The sequence below is a fragment of the Zootoca vivipara genome, chromosome 1 (genome assembly GCF_965207765.1).
Source record: "Zootoca vivipara chromosome 1, rZooViv2.hap1.1, whole genome shotgun sequence".
Lineage (NCBI taxonomy): Eukaryota > Metazoa > Chordata > Lepidosauria > Squamata > Lacertidae > Zootoca > Zootoca vivipara.
Window position 1 is genome coordinate 60762929 of NC_142582.1, and position 23079 is coordinate 60786007.

Consider the following 23079-nt stretch of genomic DNA (forward strand, 5'->3'; position numbering starts at 1 on the left):
GTGTTTTCTGAGAAGTTTTACCTTGGTACTTTTTGCAGAGGAACTATGTCAGGGTTGCATGGGAACATTTGGTGTGTATACCATGCCAATAATAATTTTGAAAAGCAGGATGTCTAATATAATTGGTGACATTTCTTGCATTTTTGGTACCAGACAACATAGACAGTATATAGGTGCCAGCAATGATTTTGTAGATAATATTGAGCTCACAGATTCCTTCTGCATGGGAGTATGTATGAAAAAATGTAAATCCAAAACTCCTCTCAGAACTTCATTCTGTTAAAATATTTATAAATCACAACTTGGATCATTGTTTGACTTTCCCACAGAAGACAGCACTCTATTAGGTCAGTCTACATTAAATGAAATGATGATTTAATGACGTGAGCCCCACACCCTCCCAGACACACATCTGCTAGAGGTGGAAACAAAACCCTCACCTCATTGCATAGTAATTGCCTATCTTTCAGTTCCACTTATTATCATTCTAGGTTGCATGCAGCTTAGTGAGCAACTCATAATATCCTAGATCCATCACAATCTAGGTGTTGCTGAGTTTCAGAGTTCCCTCTGATTTCCCACCTTACTCCAATACACATATATTTTGTGTATATTCTTGTGTTTCAAAGAGCAGTGTGTGTGTTTTGCAAAAAGTCTTGCATCCTTTATTTATATAAACTACTGTAAATTTTCAGTGCTTCATTGTCATTATTGATTCTTGGGTCATTACAAAGTCCGCTATCTAACTGAGGGCTTATGCACACTTATCGCTTACCTTTCCTCCGTTCTTTCCAGGCATGGTCTGCTATTTAAAGCTCTGTCTCTTATCTTTTCCTCTGGAGCTATCCCCATGATAGCTATCCTTACAGCTCGATTGGAGCAAATGGAAATCTCCTGAAAACCCAAACTGATGCTTGTTCCAATTTAGCTTTAAAGAATGAGTTTTCCAGCTTAGGGCAAAAAACCCCACTTTGATGTGCTGTGTAAAAGTGCAGACCTGTGCCTAGAAAGAACAGGGGGGAAAGTAAGAGAGGATAAGCCCTATAGTAATTCAGAGTGTTTGCATTTGTCCCTTGGTAATGTACAACTAGCCTTCCACAGTGACTGATCACAAGCTCTGTGCGACTTGAGAAGTTGCATATGCTTTTATTTTCATCTCTAATGTGAAGATGAAAGATTTTGGGGTCTTCCTAAAAAGCTGCAGAACTTTATCCCTCCTCTAATATTAAAAATGGAACTTCTACTGCGGGTTTGTCTATAGAGCTTGTTTTTATAATACATAATGGGGCCATATGATATAGCAGGGGTAGGCAACATGCCGCCCTGCAGATGTTGGACTCACATAACCCTCAATCAGCATGGCCGATAGTACTGGATTTTGGAAGCTGTAATTTGACCATATCTGGGCTACACTTCCTCTGATATATGGAAATGGGATTTTTAAAGCTTCTTTCCAAAATGGCATTAAACGTAGCAAGCACTAGTTAGAACAGAAAGGAAAACCTCTTGGGGAAGCCTGTTAAATGCCTTTGTCACTTAAACTCATTTAAATACCATGTTTTAAATGAAGGTAGAAGGAGTGAGATTAACTCCCACTGTGGATCACCTTCTCTAGCTCTGCATAGCAAAAACCTTCAGTCTACTCCTTGTCAAAACCAATTGCCTTCCTGTAACCCTTCCTTGTCACTTTAAAGTAAATGAAAAGTAACAAAGCATTAATTAATTACGCCATCTTTTAAAAAAATAAAAGGCAGTGGACATGTTGGCAGCAGCAAGCAAGGAATGTATGATATCATCATAATATTTCAATGCAATTAAATTGGAGTAAGAATAGAGACTGATTTTATAGAACATATTCCATATCCCCAAGTAGAAAACCTGAAAATGGTTTCCGAAACGAGCACTACGGCTGCATTTTAAAGGCTAGTTTCTGACCAAGTCCTCTTTAGCCCTACAATGTTTAGCTTGCAGTGGCAAGAGCAAAAGAAACGCAACAGACTTCCATTTGATATCCTTACATGAAGGGTCAAATTGTCTCAGTCTTGGCTGCAGCCATGACCTGACCTGGGAAATACTGAAAAAGCATCTGAGTTGGAAACTGTCGCCTTAGCAATTGTAATGTATCTTCAGAATTGATCCAAGAAGGCATTGGCCTTGCAATGGGGAGAGAAGGCAGTTCCCACCTCAGCAAATGGAGCCCAGAAATGCTGGTTCCTCTCTCCCCATAACCTTTGTGTGTGCCAGCATGAGAGAAAGAAGAGTGTGCCAGTGTCAGGTGTCTCTCTGTGTTAGGTATGTTATGTGACTTATGTGTATTAAAGGAGTGTGATTGTTTGTATATCTGGCCCTGCCCTCCTTAGCTGCCCTTCCTTCATCCTCACTAGCTCCAATGCATGATAGCTGAAACTGTAGAAAGGCTTCAGAATGAAGCCAACATTCATAGGCCTTAGCCTATTCATCTGTACCAAGGGCCACCAAAAATTTTTAGACCAGGAGACGCATTCTTATTTTTGAGAGAGTGCTGGGGGTGCCCATCACAAAATGCCTGTCATTGGGGGGTGGGCATGGCATAACACAAAATTAGAGGGAGCACAGTCATGGTGAAGCTCTTTCCATTATTGGATTTCCATACAAGAAAAGGCTTTACCTGTTGAATATCTGTCTAGAAACTAAGGCAGAAGTAGGAAATGTGCATTAAGGGGGAAGGGGAAACAGCAGCTCTTTACAACCCTAGAGATTACGTTTTACCTATGATCCATTTGCACAAACTGTTTAATTGGACCGGTGGGCTGTACTGGTTTCTGAAAACACAAAAGGGCTACTTGACTTATGTGGCTTAGGGCTGCATAGGCCTATGCTACTGATTGGTAAAGTGCTTGGGAGAGGAGAGGGGAGGTAGGCTGAAGTTGTCAAGCCAGAGACTTGGAATGCAGCTGGCTGTTCCATAACTCTAGAGGTGACCACTGTAAGACTGTGGGAAGCCCACACCCCTGGTCCTAGGGGATCCATAAGTGGGTGTTGGAAGCTGAGAGAAAGAATTAGGGTGGGGTTCCCCAAGGCTACTAACCAACCTTGCGGGATCGGTGCTGTAGCTGGGGACCACCCTACCATTACAGTTGCCTTACTCTCCCTAACACTAAAACTCTAGCTTTGACAAGGTGAGCTAGTTTGGAACAACAAGCCTAACATTTCCCTTTACTATCGAAAATAGAGGAAACTTAAGATTTTCTTACCCACTTTCAACTTTTTCTGTTCAGAATTCTGTTCCTTGTGCTTTTGATTTTGGTAAACCCCTGTCACAGTCACACCAAATAAGCTGCCTCATTAAAACAAAAAAGAAGTCTGTTTGGAGCGTTCCAATATGACTGTTATATAATGTACAGAAGCCTCTGATTCCCCTGCTTCTCTTGGTCTCAAAGCAGTCTTCCCTCAGCCTGTTGTGTTCCTTCACGTAGCTATGCACATGTTTTGGCTCTCCAGTTCTCATTAGTCTGGAAATGAAGTGGAAAGTAATGAGAGCAAGACAGCTGCCTCAGTTCTTGCTGGCCAGTTTTAATGGGCTTCTGATCCCTTGCTTCAGCCAATGGGGTTTATAAGTCGTTCCAGTTCTCTGCCCTTCTCTAGGTCACACATAGTTTCAGCCCCTAATCACAGTGCGCACTTGTGAGCTCAGCAGTTTGATTTGAGGCACATTCACTTGGAATCATCATCCAGCAAACAGTCTATCTCTTCTGTTAGCCAGCTGTTAGTTTGAATAGCATTGGATGAGGCAGAGCAAGAATTACTGTATGTGTCTATGGCCTTCATGATTAAAAGTCATTTTGCATATCTGTCTGGTTGATTTTGATGCTGCAAGGATAAGGTCCAGCATGTGACTTCTGTACATGGTCTACAACTCCTGCTGCAGTTCTGTTTAGCACAGTTTGTTTAGAATTGAAGACTATAGCTACAGTATTTCAGTCCTTGGACTCACTGGGTTCTCATTCGGTCTTCGCTTCTGTGTCTTTAATAAAGCCCTGAATCTCATGCAAGCTCTGGCATATCTTTCCCTTCCTCAGCCTTCAGTGGACAGAGGTAGAAGGGCAAGAAAGATTACACCATGATGCAGAGCAATAGGCCAGAACTGTGTTGTGCACCCTTGGAGAGAACAGGAACTTGATGTGGGGGGTGGAGTCAGGCAAGCACAAAGTCTTCTTTGTGTGACATGTAACGTGATGTCTCCAAATGATGCCAATTTTTGAAAAATTCGTTCCTGTACAATTTGACTGAGAAATGTTTGATGCTGAGGTTCTAGGCTTGTCACTTAAAAACATTTTTTCCCCTTTGCATGCAATCCAGACCAATTTCTGGTAATAAGCTTTGTCCTGCAGCTATTTTCACCTGTAATATGTTGCAGTTTGAGGATGAGGGACAACTGGCACTTGTTTATCTGGGTTTGGTGTGTATAAAAAGAATTATTAGTGTAGTCACAGCATCCTGCCATAGGAATAGAGACAGGGACTCTTCTGTAGAGATAACACCTCTGTGCTCTGATGTTGACCAAATTGCAATGCTCAATAGCATAACATATGTACCTGTTATTTTGAGTTTACTCATTTCTTTTGTTTACTCTTTTCTTGTAGCTAGAACACATTCAGAAGCACATATGGTATATGTAAGTAACTTTTTGTTGATGTTTGGAAAGACATATTAAAGTCACTGCTTTTCAGGGAAGCTAGAGAATTGTACATAGCTTCTGCACCATGTCTGCATTGTGGGCAACCATGAGCTCAGCAGAAAAAAATAGAGGCCCACCATTGTCTGTGCTCACTGATTAGATTAGTACTGTTAGAGATTCCTGTGCATGCTACACTATTTTGGATATCCCTTTTTAAAATCACAGGGGGAATATATGGGTTTCTTTCCAGCATTCATGGTTGCTCAAAACATATCGGAAGCACCCCTAACCTGGATGGTTAAGTCCAGTCAAACTTGACTATGGGATGTGGCGTTCATCTCACTTCAGGCCAAGGGAGCCAGCATTTATCCACCGACGGTTTTCCGAGTCATGTGGCCAGTATGACTAAATTGCTTCTGGCCCATCAGGACACTGTGACGGGTGCCAGAGCACATGGAAACACTTTTTATCTGCAAACAAAAGTCTTTCCCAGTCACACCCAGTCTGCCTATACCTGAAAAATGAGCCTTATTTTTATGACATCAGTATCTGTTAGTGTGAAGGTGTGTGTACCTGCTGTTGCCATGACTGATAGCAGTGGTAACATTCAGGAGATAAAACGGGTCAGCTAGACTGAAATGTTGTGACACATCAAGTACAGGAATGACAGCTAACAGCTGAACAAGGCATTGCACTTGGGTTCCATTCGTAATATAGATAGTGAATTCTGCTTCATAGAGTGCTTATGAATAAGATTTTGTTTTGCATTAAATTAAAGTGGCAGTACGCTAAAAATAGAAATCCCCTAAAACAGGTTGGTAACTGTGATTCTTGAATGCACATTCCTGAGGATCTTCATTGCCCATAGTAAATATTTTACCTAGATGCTTGCTCAATCTGTGCTGCTAAAAATCCATGTCTTGCAACTGTCCTTCATACTTTAGCCCACGGTTGCATATTTACTTGAAAATGCATTTACTGAAATGAATGGGGCTTACCGTATTTCCATATATGAAGTTACTATTCAGTGGATCTGCAAGGTATTCATGGTATTAATGTCCTTTTAAATTATGAAGATTGAGGAAGTCTTTTCTTAGGAAGACAGAAGGCTTTTGATAGCCTTGTTATTAAAATGCTACCATGTTTTACGTTTTTTCTGTTTCCTTTTCTGCAGAGGGGGTAAAAATGAGCCAGAACCAGAACAACCAGTTCCTCGAAAGGTGCAGATTCGCTCTCTCCCTTCCTTGGAGGACATTGATCCTGATGTTTTAGAGAGCATGCACTCGTTAGGTTGCTTTCGTGACAGAAATAAACTCTTACAGGACCTGCTAACAGAAGAGTAAGCATTCTGTGACATAATGTTACTCTGGTGCAAGGACCATGTATATTAAGATGAGCAAATAATACTTTTTCAGCAGATTCAGATGTGAAAGAACTTCCTTGTGTTAAATCAGACTTGTCACCCACCCAGTTCAGTATTATCTATCCTTCCTAGCAGGAATCTCTTGGGGGTTACTAGGAGCTGATGCAATTCTGTCAGATACTGCTACAACTACTAGTAGTAATAATACTCAACATCAGTATACAGCTTGGACTACTGTAATGCGCCCTAAACGGCCTCGGCTCAGTATACCTGAAGGAGCGTCTCCACCCACATTATTCAGCTGGACTCTGAGTTCCAGCTCTGAGGGCCTTCTGGCGGTTCCCTCCCCGCGAGAAGTGAGGTTACAGGGAACCAGGCAGAGGGCCTTCTCCGTAGTGGCACCCGCCCTGTGGAACGCCCTCCCAGCAGATGTGAAGGAAATAAAAAAACTATCTGACTTTTAGAAGACATCTGAAGGCAGCCCTGTTTAGGGAAGTTTTTAATGTTTGATCTTTTATCATGTTTTTAATATTCTGTTGGCAGCTGCCCAGAGTGGCTGGGGAAACCCAGCCAGATGGGTGGGGTATAAATAATAAAGTATTATTATTATTATTATTATTATTATTATTATTATTATTATTATGTGTACAAAGTGCTCCATATGCATTATTTAGTTGTAGTACAGCTATCTTGTAGGGTAGCTCAGTATATCTTGCAGGTGGTAGGAAGTGAGGGGCTGAACCTGACAAACAGTGATCTGTCTCAAGCCACCTTGTGAGTTCACAGCAGAAGCAAGATTCAAATGAGAGCCCTCTTGATTCATAGCTCAGCCTCTTATTTATTTATTCAGACTATTTTTAACCTTGGCTACTAACCAGAGTTATAGAGGCAGCTCCTTATATTTTTTTAAAATATAGTAAAATAGACAAGAGTTGCCACCTGCATAATCGCAGAAAAGCATATATAATATAATATATAATAATAATAATTTATTATTTATACCCCGCCCATCTGGCTGGGTTCCCCCAGCCACTCTGGGCAGCTTCCAACAAAATATTTAAATATAGAAATCCATCAAACATTAAAAGCTTCCCTAAACAGGGCTGCCTTGAGATGCCTTCTAAAGGTCTGGTAATTGTTGCTCTCTTTGACCTCTGGTGGGAGGGCATTCCACAGGGTGGGTGCCACTACCGAGAAGACCCTCTGCCTGGTTCCCTGTAACTTGGCTTCTCGTAGCGGGGGAACCGCCAGAAGGCCCTCGGCACTGGACCTCAGTGTCCGGGCAGAACGATGGGGGAGGAGACGCTCCTTCATGTATACTGGACCGAGGCCATTTAGGGCTTTAAAGGTCAGCACCAACACTTTGAATTGTGCTCGGAAACGTACTGGGAGCCAATGTAGGTCTTTCAGGATCGGTGTTATGTGGTCTCGGCGGCCGCTCCCAGTCACCAGTCTAGCTGCCACATTCTGGGTTAGTTGTAGCTTCCTCTGGCTCAGGAATGGCCGCCAGAGCAACTGAATGTTCATTCCATCACAAGTCAAGGGTTCCTCACAGGCTCCCTCACAGGCCAGGGACGCTGCTGCCTCTCACAGCTTCTGGCTGTGGTGGCAGAGGCAGAACACGCTTGGGGACCAAAGTTGTACCACTTCAGATACAGAGGGGAGGGTTATATGCTTGAATACTCCTCCATGTAAAAACCCAACCAAAATGTGTCCCTGCACATGGAAATGTGTCTTCATTATTTGCATCTTTCCCATGTGAAGAGAGTGTTTTACACAGAGCAAAACATTTATTTATTTATAAATGTATTCATATCCCTCATATTCTGTCTCCCCAACGATTCAATTGCTAAGTTCCACCTCCATTGTCGAGGGCAGTATGCTGCTAAATGCCAGCTTCGGGGATTCCCAAGTCAGTGGAGTGCTGTTCTGCACTGGTTCTGCTCATGGAGTTCCCATGGGCATCTGTCGGTCACTGTCAGAACAGGTCACTGTCAGAACAGGTTGCTGGGCTAGATGGGCCTTTGGTCTGATCCAGCTGGGCTCTTTTAATATTCTTATGACCTGAGAGCATCATATTAACTCTGTCAACTAAAAACAATTCAGAAGGTAACAGTTCTGTTTCAAGGCGTAGATATTCATGTAGGTAAGCCCATTCAATAATGTCTCCACTAGCTCTTTCTTCCATCATTTAAGATATTTAAGATATCATAAATGAAGTTAATATTCTGCAGAAAGCTGGAAAATTTTATTGGATGATGATGATGATGTATTGTTGTTTTTCCAGAGAAAACCAAGAGAAAATGATTTATTTTCTTCTCCTTGATCGGAAAGAGAGATATCCTAGTCATGAGGATGAGGACCTTCCTCCTAGAAATGAAATAGGTATACCTGGAAACAAATGTGTGTCTCTAGAGTGGGTCCCTGTTTTGGTGTTGCTCTCACTGGAGGGACTGGCCACACCTTATCAAGTGTTATAGCATGTTACATAATATTCAGTCTATTTGAGAAGCTCCTTGCACTTTCAGAAAGTCTCATATAGATACAGACCTACCTGCACCAGTTTATGCATCTCCTTGCATGGCTAGAGTTTCCCCTACCACCGAAATAAAAGCTGGTGTGGGTGGGAGCTCCATGTGTGCATGGAGCTCCATGTGTGCCTCAGACTGAACTTGGAGCTTCATACTGAAGCCACAGTCAGCAGTCCTTGATCACTTCACTCGAAACATGTTCTTAGCTATGTATGCACATAAAGCAGAAAGGAAGCATTTCCAGTGAATCCAGTGGGTTTAAATAATGTGGATGCAGCATACTTGCTTTCTTACTATATCTCACGTAATGCTTATAGAAAAATATGGGAGAGTCTTTTCTGATGTGCTGTTTCTGACTTCTTAAGGTATACTCCCTAGACAATGAATTATACATATAGGGGAGTTTCTTAAAGCTCCATAGACAATTAATTGATTTGACTAAATGCTTTGGCACAAAAGATCATTCTGCTACTTATTATTTAAGTGGTTGAATTTTGACTTCCTGCGCAGGCAAGTGCAATTTTATGCCTCAGTTGTGCCTCTGAGGTAGGCTTTCCTCCTTCTCTTTGCATGCCACAGATGTATCCTAACATTCGTTTCATGCACTAATGCAAACTATTGTCTGGATTTTTCTGTGCAGGAAGAAAAATGTCTTCCCTGAATGTGTTACCATTATCTCTGAGCTGCATATATCTGTGTGATGTGTCATCATATTTTAGAATTCATGTGCATTATTATTCAAGTGTTAGTTGTGCTTCCTTTCCCAAGGGAAGCATGGTGGATAAGTTTAGCTCTTTGCTCCTAGCAATATCTCTGGGAATGCAAAGCAAGGTTTAATTGAGAGCAATCATGCTTCTGATGAATATCTCATCATTAGCCATTAACTGTGGCCTCAAACAAAGAGATGAGAGGAAAGGATCAGGGAAGTAGTGATGGTGTAATAATAGTTGCTTGGAGATGTTACTTACTTCAAAGATGCATGCCATGCAGAATAAGTGTTCATCTGTCTAGGTGCACATGGGCAAATTTGAGAAAGCTTAGAGCAATAGTTCAGGCTTTGGAATTCTAGCTGATGCTAAATGAATGATTCAACTCTGGTAGTCTGTTGTTCTTTTCTTTTTTTAACTTTCCTCTTTTTGATCCTGTGCATGTGTGTGGTTCCCTTCTCTCAGAAGTATGTTTTCTTCCTCTCTATTGAACCAAAATTTCTCCTGCAATGTAGTCTGATATCCTCTTTGACATTATTCCACAGTTGCACAAAGCACACAGATATCTCTCTATACAGGCCACTGCAGATTTATGAGAATAGATAGCAGCATTTCTTCTTTTTAAAACTTTACTCTAGCAACCCTACTGTCAAGAACAAACTCATCAGCACACATGCAATAATGCTTATTTGTTTCCATTCTGCCTGGCTATAACATTGCTTTGGTTTCTTGGGGAAGAGGGATGATGAGATGAAAGGTCACATAAATCAAGACGTGAGGGTATAAAATATGGTATACTGTAGTTAAAAACCCCTGTTTTGTCAGAGGGCAGTAGTTTCTTCAGTGCAAAACAAGAGTTTTTAACACACATAACATATTGAAAAGGCAAGTTAGTTGTTGGAGAACTGGGGCAGAACACTGTTGTTGACCATTCCTGAGTGTTGCATAGGCTAAAAGTGGCAGATTCCTATACAGTATTCTCCAGTAAATGCCAGACTCCATCTTTGCTATTTTTTTATTACAAGACCCATTGGCAGTAAATGTTAGTTTAATCCTGCAAGCTTAGGCTCTATCTTGCTTGCCCTTCTAAGATGCCTTCATTTAACTTTTAAGTACCTGCTTACAGGCAAATATAAAACCTTCTTACCTAAAATGTCTCTACATCTGGAATATTGTACTCTCCATTTGTCTGGTGCTGCTATTTGTCTGGAATATTGTAATCTCCATTTCAGTGATTGCTACATTGGCCTGGTTAGCACGTAAAGCTAAACCAGAGATGAAAGTTAACTATGGCTTAATGAAGTGAGTAGCAAGCTTGCTTTGTTCATCTCCCACTTCTGCTGTGCTACTGGGAAGCAAGCCAGGGTCTGGCTTACTATGGTGCCTGAACCAGGACTCATTGCTTCCTCCAAACAAGCTACAAGCAGTAAGCCAAGAACAAACCATGGTTTCTGAGCATGGTTTGTTTGGAGAGAAATAAACCACAAGCCTGGGTTCAGACTTAAACAGACTCTGGTTTGTTTCCCAGCAGCAAGGCAAGAGCAGTGTGGAGGAGTGAAGTGAGCACTCTTATCATTTCAGCTTACCCACCTTAAACAGCAATTTATTTAACTGGGAGAAGTTTAAGTGGGAGAAGTTCATTTTTCATTTCACTCTCCAGATAATCACAGTTCTGTTTTTACTTGTTTGCTTATATTAGTTGAAGATCATTTTTGAAAAGCTGTTGAGAGATACTCATGGTTTCCATTCTGAATGGAAACTCATAGTTGAGAGATATTCATGGAGTGAAGAGGGGTTTCTCATGTGTGATATTGTACAGAGGAGTCTTAATGTTTCAATTTTCCACTGGGGTCCCCTATTTTTTCAGTTTAGAAAATATGGTGTGGGTATTTCCTGGGAAGCAAAGTATTTTGAGCCGGGGACATCTGAGGTGTGTTCAGCCATGCTGACTGCATTATCTCTGCATAAAGACCCCCCCAGAAAGCGTGTGGACTCTCCAATGCTGAACAGACATGGGAAGCGGAGGCCAGAAAGGAAGTCAATGGAGGTCCTGAGTGTGACAGATGGAGGATCCCCGGTTCCAGCTCGCAGAGCGATTGAAATGGCACAGCATGGACAGAGGTAGGTGGTCCCCAAAGCCAAAAGTCAGGAAGCCTGTGCCATTTGCTCAGAGTTTCGGAAGCCATCTCAGCTGGCACCATAATGTTTATCCAGGTGAAGCAGCATCAGTTTAGGTTTTCTCACAGTAGCCCGTGCAGAAATCTGTAAGGAAGATAACTTAATTACTTTATTACTCTAGTTACTGTTGCTTTTTTAAAAAAATTATATGTATACTTTTTTTACTCCTTTGCTTCTCATCCAGCATTTCAGAGCAGTGCTGGGGGGAGGGAATAATTACCAAAAGAAGCTTGCATAGGCTAAAGATAAACATCTCAGCTAAATAAAAAGTGTCACCATAGCCTCTGGTCTCATCCAAAAATGTGTGCATGTTTCTTATGTGAAAATCAATTATTTCCTATCTCTGACTGAAGAAACATGGCAGCCATGGTGTTGCAGTGAGCAGCAGATGGCCACAAATAAAATAAATAAATAAATAAATACCGGTAAATAAATAAATAAATAAATAAATAACTGTGCTCCAGGAAAGCATAAATAAGCTCAGTGGACTTCTTTGTGGTCTTCTGGTTATATTTTGAGTGGGACTGAAAGTCTAAAAGCTGAAGAGATGAAAGGAAATCCCCCTGTGTGTTAAAATTATATAGAAATGTACTAAAGAACTCTGTGCATCTAGCTTAATTTAATTTTTTCAACACAGACCGGTGCCTCAGTTTTTAGCATAGCATTTATCCTCCCCAACTTTAGCTGATGTCCAGTCGCCAAGTAGAAAACACAAGAGGGCCTGTAGTCCACTGCAGTTAAACCTCTAGTGTGTGCAAAGAGTAATTTGCCAAGACTAACCAAGTTTGATTGCTGGGGGTAGATAGCTGTGCACTCTACAGTTTTTGGTCTGAGCAAAACAGGATGCCTGAAAAGTAAGTAGTGAAATGGTAATTTGGTAAATGATGTAGTGGTCGAGGCTAATTCGATCAGAGATGACAGGCTAAGAAGCAAGTGTAAGCATGGTGAGGCTAAACTGCTACTATACTGAGCTATCACCATTGATTACATAGGCTCCCTTGTCTCAACTCTAAAAGTCCATTTTGGGTGCTGAGAATTTTGCTTACCTAACAATGAAGCTCTTCGGGAACAGAATGATGGATGCAGCTTGTGATAATATCAGAAACTCACCATGCTGTTTTGCATTCCAATTTACATCAAGCAGTTGTCTGGGTAGAATTTGCGAGGACTAGCCAACTGAGAAAGAAAACCCAAATTAGGAAGAATGTCATTTCCTGATTCTAAGACCCTGCCTTAATCCTGATACATCAAAGTAGCTTGCACAATTCCTGCTATCTCTCACCTTGGGGTGGCAGTTGCATAGCAGATTCTCAGGAAAGTGCAAATATTACACAGCTTTGTCTCTCACCAAATGAGAGTGTGTGCTTTTATTTATTTGAATGTTGGCAGGGGATGGGGAGCATGAACACTGCTTTAGTAGAAACTGATAAACTGACAGAAGTCCAAAGAGTTTTTTCTGAAGTGATGCTTTTATACAAAAGGTTGTGCCACACAGCAAAGGGCGCGTCCATATTTTTGTGAGTCAGAATGCATGCCAAATAGAACATCTGCGCTTTTGCTCATATAGTTGATTGTTAGGCCATAGCTGCTAAAGGAAGGTACCAATGTGTGATTGTGAACAGGGAAATGGAACAGACATAGAATGAATTATTATTATTTGACTGCACTTTGGTAAATCAGATGAGCCACCTCATCTTCAGATTGCAAAGGCATACAGCATAGACTACTGCCAGTGTACTTATTCAGAACATGGACTGTTCATTAACAACAAAGGTGTTTGGAGATGGTGACCATCTGACAGGAAGACTGTCAGTACCATCAGTAATAAAACCCAAGTACATCCAACCAAGAGGCAAACTTTGTAAGGCTTCCAGCATAGTATTATGCTCCAAGTAGCATTTGAAAGGCAATTTTTGTTAGAGTTCCATCTGCCCTGAAGAACAACATTCTCAAGGCATAAGTGGTCCAGCACTAATTCCCTTTCCTAAAACAGTTTGGAAATTGTGGTTCTAACAGGATTTATAGCAGATAATTCTCAGCATCCTTACCTAGGATCCTTTGATGTGTCAATACACTGCAGGTGGTGGTACAAAACCCAAGGTTTGTGGCACAAAACCACACAAAATCTTGGCATGGGTTTTGGGGGGAAATAAGAGTTGGGGTTCATAGTTAATGCAGCTGAAAGGAGAAATATTAATGGGCTTTGGAAAGAACCTCTACCTTTTCTTTGACATATTTGTGGAGAATATTTAATAATATGTGAAGCCTGCCAAGGGGTGGGATGAAGGAGCTATCTACCAGCATAACTCTACCTTCAATTGCTTTCTGTCTGTCTGTGCTTGAAATGTTTTGTTGCCATGCATTGTCTTCCTGGCTGCCTGAGACTCAAAAGTGCACAGGTATCTGTTGTGCTGGTTTGACTGGCCTATTGTAACCCCGCTAGTTGCCAACCCTAATGTGAGGGGAAAGTGTTACTTAGCTTCTTCAGTGCTTTACATTTTTTCCCAGTGTATCTGGCTCTTTATATATTCCCTGCCTCTTCCCTCCCTGTTCACTATTACTGAGGGAAGAGATAAAATGCAGGGCTGAATATCCTAAAACCAACTTGGTTTTTAACATTTCTCTACTGAAAATCCTGCTTCCTCCATTTGCTGTTTTGGTTACTGTAAACATCATTTCCTTTTAGTCTTTCTATTCTGGGGACTTTAGTACATCGTTCTTCATCATATTTATAAACTCAGCCTTTCATCTCCCCCAAGATACATCAATGCCATAGCAGCTGCCACGTTCATGGTGCATTTTCCTGCAACAGGTTCTTTTTTTTCTCCCTCCAAAGATGGGTGCCATAGGCTTTTGGGCTTCTCTTAAAGCAAACAGAATGAAGTACAGGGAGCAGATTAAGAACGGGAAGGGGAGCTGAGAGAGTTGGTTCCATCAACAAACTGGTGTGCTTTTTCTTGTGGGTACTTTACACTGATTATCTTGAATGACAACTTTCATTTGGGTCTGGTATCCTCCAGATCAACTGTCCATAGGCCAGACCTGTCCTTTAGACCTTTGTTTGCAGATGAGGCCATTGGGGGTGGGGGGGGGACTTGTGGGAACAAGGTATGTATAGCAGAGGCCATTTTGAACCACTTAACTGAATCTGCATTCTTCAGACCATGTTTAATATTGGTGGCCTCGGCTGAATTCTGACATGTCTCACAAATCTCTGTGATGAATATGATTCTACTTTGGGTCAGCATTTCCTCATTGGCTAACTTGGGTTTGGGGAAGGCATGTGCAAGAAGTTTTAGAGACATGGTTTGTATAAAATGAATCTTGCCTCATGCCACCATGACCAACTTGAGAGTTGTGGCTTGAGCCTTCATCATCAAAATCAGTATCAAGTCTCCCCACTTACTTCAATGGTGTAGTACAGGCATCCCCAAACTGCAGCCCTCCAGATGTTTTGGCCTACAACTCCCATGATCCCTAGCTAACAGGACCAGTGGTCAGGGATGATGGGAACTGTAGCCCAAAACATCTGGAGGGCTGAAGTTTGGGGATGCCTGGTGTAGTATAAGTCAAATCTAATTTGAGCACACCCATAAATTTGGTGCCTTTCCGGGGCAAGGCACCCAATTGGTAAATGAACACAGTTCTGATCCCTGTTCCAGAGCATTTCTTCAAAATGGGTGGGGTAACTTTGGGTGGGTGGGTCTCAGGGACTGCATCAGGCAAATCTCATATGAATGTCCACATTAGTAACTCTGTTTTCTCACTTTGTTCCTGCCATAGTAAAACAATGTTCAGTAAAAGCCTGGATATCTGTGACGCCAATCCCAAATTCAACAAAGAAGAAAGGTATAAACACCAACAATCTGTTCCTCTCCTTTACCTCACTGCTATTCCTTAAAGATGCAGTACTTACCTTCTCACTGGGGAAAATTTGCTTGCACTTGAGAGAAAGAGACCCAGTTTGGGGTGGACCAATAGCTAGTTTTCTTCCACATCGGCACACTATTCCAGCCTTCCCCAGCCTGGCACCTTCCAGATGCCGGACTATCCCTGACTACTGACCATGCTGACAAGGGATGATGGGCGTTGTAGTCCAATAACATCTGGAGGGCACTGGGTTGGGGTTGCACTAGTGTGTTCTGTGACCATGAGTCAGTAACTAGTTTACAGGAGAGTTAAAGTGAGGAAGGTGGTGGCAAGCCAGGGTTCCTCCATCTCTCAAAGACCCCGGGATGAAGCCATCTCTTCCTCCATATACCGTACTTTTCTTCCCTCTGCGAAGGCACCTTTGTAAGTCGAAAAATTCGTAAGTAGAAAAACACCATTGGAAACGCGATTTCCCATAGGAATGCATTGAAAACGAAAAAATTCATAAGTCGAAGCAACCCTATCTAAAAATTCGTAAGTCGGAAAATCCCTATCTAAAACCGCCGCGGGTTTTTTTCAGATGTCGAGACATTCGTAAGCACATGGCCATTACCCCCATTCGTAAGTCAAAAAATTTGGTTCTCGAGTCGTTCGTAAGTCGAGGTACCACTGTAATCATTACAGTTGCCCTGTTAGGTAACTCACTATATCCATTTTTGTAGTTGGGGAGCTAAGAGCAGAAGAGAGTTGTTATTTATATATACAATTATATCCCACCTTTCCTCATATGTGGTTCTTTCCTGTTTAATCCACATAATCCCCTATGAGGTAAATTAGATTGAGAGACTGGCTTCCCAGTTTAGTGAAAATTTGAACCCAGGGCTTCCAGGTTCTAGTCCAACACTCTATCCACCCCACCCCCACTGGTTCTGATCTGACTAGTGAGTACATTGCAGTGGCAAGATTTGAACTGGTGGCTTCCTAGTGTTATCCACACTTTTGTTTATCCACTGTTGTCCCACTGCTTTTCCCCTGGGGAAAACCACTCTTTAGCACTGAATAAGAGCAAACAGCTGTTGGATTTTCCATGGATTGTTGTTCGTTCTGATTTAAAGCTAAAGAGCAGGTTTTCCTGGGAAAGAAGCAGAGGGGGGGGGGACTACTTGGACCTGTGCTTTCTAAGCATGGGGCAAGTGGAATTGTGGATGAGCCCTCAGTTGCTTAGCCACTGCACTTGAGCTGGTATTCATAATATTGAAACTGGGCTCTTGAACTGAGCTTTTGCGAACCTTGGCTCAAAAGTCTAGAAACTGCTTTTGTAGGCCAAGAAAGTCCACTAAATAAACTTTTTTAAAGGACCTGCAGGTTTCTCATTTAAAAGCTGCAGATAGAGGGAACTCTGCCTGTCAGCAGATGGATGGTCTGATTCTGGCGCAGCATACAAGGCACTCATTTTTATGAGGGCCTGCAGGAAGAGAGCATTGAAGCCAAGCTGCCAGGAACTCATAAAAAGTTCACAAGCTGGGGGGAAATAATGAGCTGCTGTCTTGTGCAGTGCTCGTCAGGGAGTCCCCATGCTCTGTTGCGGGAGCCAGAGCCTTGATACAAATCTCAGCCTGGAGTGACGGTTGTGGGATAGGGTTCTGAAAACCTAACCACATCTTGTTAGCCCTGTCAAAGTTATTGCCAGACAGATCAGGACGATAGCCCAGCCTTGGCCATTTCCCCCTTCCTTATCACTACAGTGGCTTTTGATGCATTTCCCTTAAGAGGAAAAAAAAGTGTTTTACTAGATCTTCCCACTATCATTCAACCCACCTTAACCTTTTTTCTCCTGTAGTTACACAAGTCTCAGCCAACTTACCATTTCCCCAGAATGGGTGCCTGCACTGATGTTTTTTCTTTTGTTTTGAAAAACAGACAAGTCTCACTCTGCTGCAGCAGCCTCTCTTAGTTTTGGACTGGTTCTGTAACAGGGGAAGTGTAATGCTGGCCTATTTTATATGTTGAGCATTGTTGAGGCAGTGTTTGTGAAGCACATGGAATGCTTAGGAGGAGGAGGCCTCTATAAATGCATCAATATTTTATTAGTGACAGGAGTAACATTTCCAGTTCTGGTCCTTCCTGGAAGAACTGACAAACGTAGGCTCCATTTCACATCTTGAAGTCAATACAAATGGACTTTTACAGTGGGTATGCATGAGTTGAACAATTTTTGGGAATGGCTCAATTCATAAACAGATCACAACTCACCACAAGTCTCAACTATTGCTTAGAAAAGTTCATTGAAGTAGGATATGCAGCATCACACTTTGAAGTTAAACCATTTGTAAGATTAGTTTAGCAAATACAAATCCACAGAAAAGATCTACCATGTTCCATAGCCTTTTGTATAAGAAGAATGTATGGGCATTGTACTCCCATCTATAGAAATAATTATGATTTGAAAGGCATTGCAGAAATTAGTTACGATTACAAACAGCACACTCTTAACTCTGACCCAAAGTGGCAGTTTTCTGATCTACAAAAGAATGCAGAAAATGGAGGGGAGGGGCATGTGTGAGCCACAAAGGGGAAAGGGGGATTTCTAAAATTTTATGGGTTATGTCTTTTTTTTATGTACACTGAGGAAAGGGTTATGGGAAGATGAGAAAATATAGTTCCAAGTGCAGGAGGAGAAAAGAAGTGCAACAAAGAAAACCCCATCAAAATATTTCCTTGTTGGGATAACAAATCACACATTTGAAATGGTGCCTGGTCAATGTCTTAACATTTCTCTCACTCTTGGTTTATTTTAAAAGGAATACTGCATCTTTAAGGATCCTGCCCCTCTAGATGCACACAGTTGTCTTGGTAGCTGAGGCCACTGTTCCTTTCCCTCCCTCTCTCCCTCCATTTCTCTCTCTCTCTCTCTCCTATTCTAGTCTTTCTCTTTCTTTCTTTCTTTCTTTCTTTCTTTCTGTCTCTCATCTGTTGCCCTGTCCCTCAGTGCTTCTTCTACATCCGGGTTGCTGCAGCTCTGTAGTTCACATGCTTCAGTACTGTAGGAAATGCACATGTCTGCGCTGCTGGGTTTATTGTGTTCTGGGATTATTATTTTTGTTTAAATAACCTCATTTCCCTACTTTCTTTCCCCATTGTCAATGTGATGTCCATGCTCATTGTTAAAATCCTAAGTGCCTTTCCCTTTCTGGGAAAACTAAAGATTAATAACATTTATGTGTCCACATTGATATAAACACACACACACACAAACACACACACAATTTCTGTTTACTTTCTCAGCATTTGTGTATGTGTTATGTGCAGGCACTTACATGTTGATTTACATGCACATCCAGATAACCAGATAATGTACTTGGGAACATCAACTGTAAAAATATATACACTGCTAAATCTGGCAACAAAATGTGGCCTTTTATATATGAAAATGTGGATTTTTAAGTTTAAAATATTCCTTCTCTACATCAGTAATATTCACCAGAACTTCACAAAGATGGAAGGTATCCAAGGACTATAAGGGATACACAAAGAATAATGTGTATGGGTGTAAATAAGTTAGAAATATGTATCTGATGGACCTTCTAGTAACACCTCAAATCTGATTGAAAGGACATATATCCAAATGGCAATATCATTTATGAAATGGCGGAGCGTTGAGCGTTTTATTTATTTTACATTTTTGGCAAAATCCCTAAGTGGTTTACAAAAATTAGGAATTCAAAACACAGCTAAATACAACAAATTGCAATGAATGCATTGTTAATAAGACAATCATTTAAACAGCAAGTCAGCTACTGAAGAGGATAACGCTCTCAAGCATCCAAATACACCTGAGTAGACAACTGAGATTGAGCTCTCCTATCTCTCTTGTGGGGGGCAGAGGGTTAGTGCTATATAACTGAAGAGGCCTGTTTCCAAATGGTTTCCAGCTGACGATCCACTGGCCATCCTACAGTGAACAGGGCCTGGTTATTGTAAAGGATGATTTGGCCAATAGCAGGGGAGGTGGTCATCTAGGTATACTGGTCCCAAGTTGTTTAGGGCTTTACATGTCAATAATAAAACATTGAATTCAGCTCGATAGTAGATAGCCACCTGGTTTAGATCTTCAAGCACTGGTGTACATACCTAGACAATCAGTACTCCAGCCGCAATATTCTGCACAAGCTGCAGCTTCCAAAGCAAGTTTAAGAGCAGCACCTCAAACAGCATGTTACACCGTGGACCACTATCGCTGCCCAGGAATGGGCATATCTGTCACACCAACCAAAGTTGGTAGTGAACACTATGTGCCACAGTAGTCACTTGGGTCTCTACTGACAAAGATGAATCTAGGATACTATGAACCTACTCTGGTGGAGGAAATGCAAACACATCCCGAAGAAGCAGACGTCTAATTTCTTGACCATGAGAAAGACCTATCTATAGGGTTTCTGTCTTCCCAGGAATCATTCTCAGTTTATTCCATTACTGTGGCCAGACACTGGCTCAGGAAATTCACAGCCTTGCCTGACCCAGATGTTGCAGAGAAACAGAGCTCTGTGTCATCTGCATATTGATGAATATTTGCTCAAATCTCCTAATGGCTGCTCCAAGTGGCTGCATATGGTTGTTAAATAGTACTGGGGACATCGGGTGGGATTCACCTAAGGAACTCTGTCAGCAGAAGCTCTGCACAAGGACTTCTGCTTGTGCAGAAGTGATTTCCCCTGCACTCCCCCCAAATTGTTGGGGGGAGGGAGAACCACCAGAACAGCCCATAGGAATTGGAGAGTGGGGTTATATTATTATTATTAATTATCCATCAGATTGCTTTGGTGACTTCCAGCACATACAAAAATATAATTAAACATTAAACCAAGGCACAGTGCTCCAATGCTACTCACTGGAACTATCTCTGCAGTTAAGAGCTGATCCACCATAATAAAGTGCTTCCTCCTACCAGCCCATGGAGATGATCCAGGAGAATACTGTGGTCAACAGTATCAAAAGCTACTGAGAGATCCAACAAGATAAACTGGGTTGCACTCCCTGTGTTTCTCTGCTAGAAGTCATCCATCAGAGTGATCACGGCCAATTCTGGTCTGAATTCAGATTGAAATAGGTGCAGATAATCAGTTTCCTCCAAGAGTGCACCTGTAGGTGAGCAACCACCACCTTCTCAAGCACACTGCCCCCAAAAGGAGTATTAGTAAACAGGTGGTAGTTGGGATAAACCTCTGGATCCCGGTACGGGTTTTTCAGAAGTGTTTACACAGCGAAATGCAGTTTCTCAAAGTGATGCATTTACCAATCCCTGGATCCACCTGGTTAATCCTGCATGGCTAGCTTTAATCAGTCATGATGAGCAAGGGTCAAGAGAGTAAATAGTAAGCAAGTAGGCAAGCATCTTGTCCACATCCCTAGGCCTCGAAAAAACTGAGGCTGATCCCATAAAATAAGACAAGACAGTTCACTGGATGCTTTATCAGACTCTATTTCGGAAGCAGAAGACAGATCAGCTTGAGGGAGAGCAATTTCACCTTCTATGTGTCTTCTAAGCTGCTTATGGCTCAATAGTGCATGTTAGGATAGGGCAGTAAATTTCCACTGCCAGAACAGAAGAGGCTTGCTGTGGAGATGAGTCTCCTAAAGCAGAAAGAGAAAGTAGTTTCAATACCCTATGGCAATCAACATGTTATCATACAATTAGGTAGAATTGTGGAGTTGGAAGGGACATTTTTTAATTGTTGTCTAAGACATCGTATTTCTTTACAGCTTCCATGTTGCACAGTCTCAATGCTGAGCAAACTTGGGAAATATACTTCAGAAACATAAGGAAAGGCCATTCTTTGGTGTATCTAGTGTTTTGCACTCGAGTCCTTTAAAGTTTCCCATAGCAAATTGGGATGTTGTTTGAGATTTGCTTAACCAACAGGCTCTTTTGTTTCTATGACAGCCTCCTAGAGAAAGTTAGATAACTTGGTTGGTGGGGTAAGCAACCAACCAACAATGCACAGTACCTGGTTTAAAAGGAGATTAAGACTTAAATGAAATCTTTTTAAAATGATCTCTACAGAAGTTGGGAAGAGGGAGACAAAATTGGGATATGAGGAAAAAATGAATAATAATCATGCAAGTTTACTCCTCGATACATCTACAGATTTCTGCTTGCCCATCACAAGTGTGATATGACTTGAGCAACATTAAAATGAAAACCAGGGTAGAAATGTAAATTAGCAGTGATATAATTTGTAGTAGGACAGAGAAACAGTTAACATCTCTTTAATAGTTTGTGCTTAAGGCTGCATTTATTTTATATTGTGCATTTATTTTCCACCGTTTTTAGGCAGAGAACCCCTGATTTTAATTTTAATTTAATAAAAATAGATTTTTATCTATTTTGGAAAAAGTTGAAGGTCTTTTCAGCCAGAATTAAAGTAGAGTTGCAACTTTGGACACAACCTACTCAGGATTTCTACATGAGTCTTTCTCAGATGAATAGCAGTCAAAGGCAATACATATATGTTTTTATACATTTCAGCAGAACTCTTAACAGGAGAAACTCCCAGTAAGTTGCATCCTTCACCTGTAGCTTTGTTCACCCGGGCACTCAGAAATATTGGTCTTAATTATCAGTGCATTTAACAGTACATATAAAGTATAGATATACACAGTGGAAAAGGAGATTCCTAGCTGATCATTACTGGGCAGGAGAATGTTACATGAGCAAAATGGAGGAAGATCCACATCCTTTTCAGTACGGCCCACTGTGTAAAATCTGGTTATTTGCCATAAATAAAAACAACTGTAAATCAGATCTGGACCATAGCTGCCAAGTTTTCCCTTTTCTCACGAGGAAGCCTATTCAGCATAAGGGAAAATCCCTTTAAAAAAGGGATAACTTGGCAGCTATGATCTGGACTGCTAACTCTACAGACTAGCTTAATCAGGGTGGGCAAAGCAATGTTTTATTATTCACCTTTACACTTGATGTGTCTGCCCCCGTAATCCCAGATGCAAACTTCTTCTATGATTATGAGCTATATGGAAATATTTGTCTAGGAAATGAAAACCTCCCCCTTTCCATACGTATTCCCCACTGGTGCTTCCATCAGCAGCAGATGCCTGTGGCAATAATTATGACCATGTAGTTCTCTGAACAGTATTTCACTCTGCTTTTCCTACTCTTTTCTCCACCTGCTTCCACGTCCCTTTCTTTCTCTCTCCTTCTCCTCTATTTATTCCCCACTGCCAAGGATGACAAGTGCTGACGCATTGGGGTAAGCTCCAGTTTTGGATTATACCTGTTGTGGGACCTGTTGTTTTCTTCTGGGTAGAGAAGTTTCTTTTAATGATCACCGTATAAATATTATTTATCATGAAACTGTGTTACGGGGGGGGGGGGGGGGGACTTACAGGAGGAAACATTTTTATACAACAATGTTTGTGTGTGTGTTTGTTAGTGAGGGGGAGAAAACGCTTGCCCTGACTTCACATGCATCTTAGAGGCCTAGCACATAGTGAGGGCAAATCTCAATATGACACCTTGGCAACTGTGATCAGATCTCCTATAAAAAAAAATTCTTTTACATTTGTTTTTGAAAAGGTAAATATTAAAACCAGCTTGGGGAAGGGAGCTGAACCAAATCAATGTCACTGTGGTGGGGAAGAGCAGTTGACCTTTTTTCCTCCTATCATCTTCCCAGTTAAAATCCTCCCAGCTGCTATTTGTCCAGTGGGGGGACACTTACAAATACACCACTGTACCTTATAGGAACCTATATTTCC

General features: G+C 41.6%; 1 protein-coding gene across 1 annotated transcript in view; it reads left to right on the forward strand.

The window, feature by feature from the left end:
• The window catches only part of BRSK2 (BR serine/threonine kinase 2), a 377628-nt gene that overhangs the window by 306716 nt on the left and 47833 nt on the right, over nucleotides 1-23079 (forward strand). The window contains exons 9-14 of the mRNA XM_088666107.1: nucleotides 4623-4654; nucleotides 5832-5996; nucleotides 8308-8405; nucleotides 11229-11379; nucleotides 15220-15285; nucleotides 22548-22571. Coding sequence (XP_088522233.1) covers nucleotides 4623-4654; nucleotides 5832-5996; nucleotides 8308-8405; nucleotides 11229-11379; nucleotides 15220-15285; nucleotides 22548-22571 — 536 coding nt within the window. The remainder of the gene's footprint in view (nucleotides 1-4622; nucleotides 4655-5831; nucleotides 5997-8307; nucleotides 8406-11228; nucleotides 11380-15219; nucleotides 15286-22547; nucleotides 22572-23079) is intronic.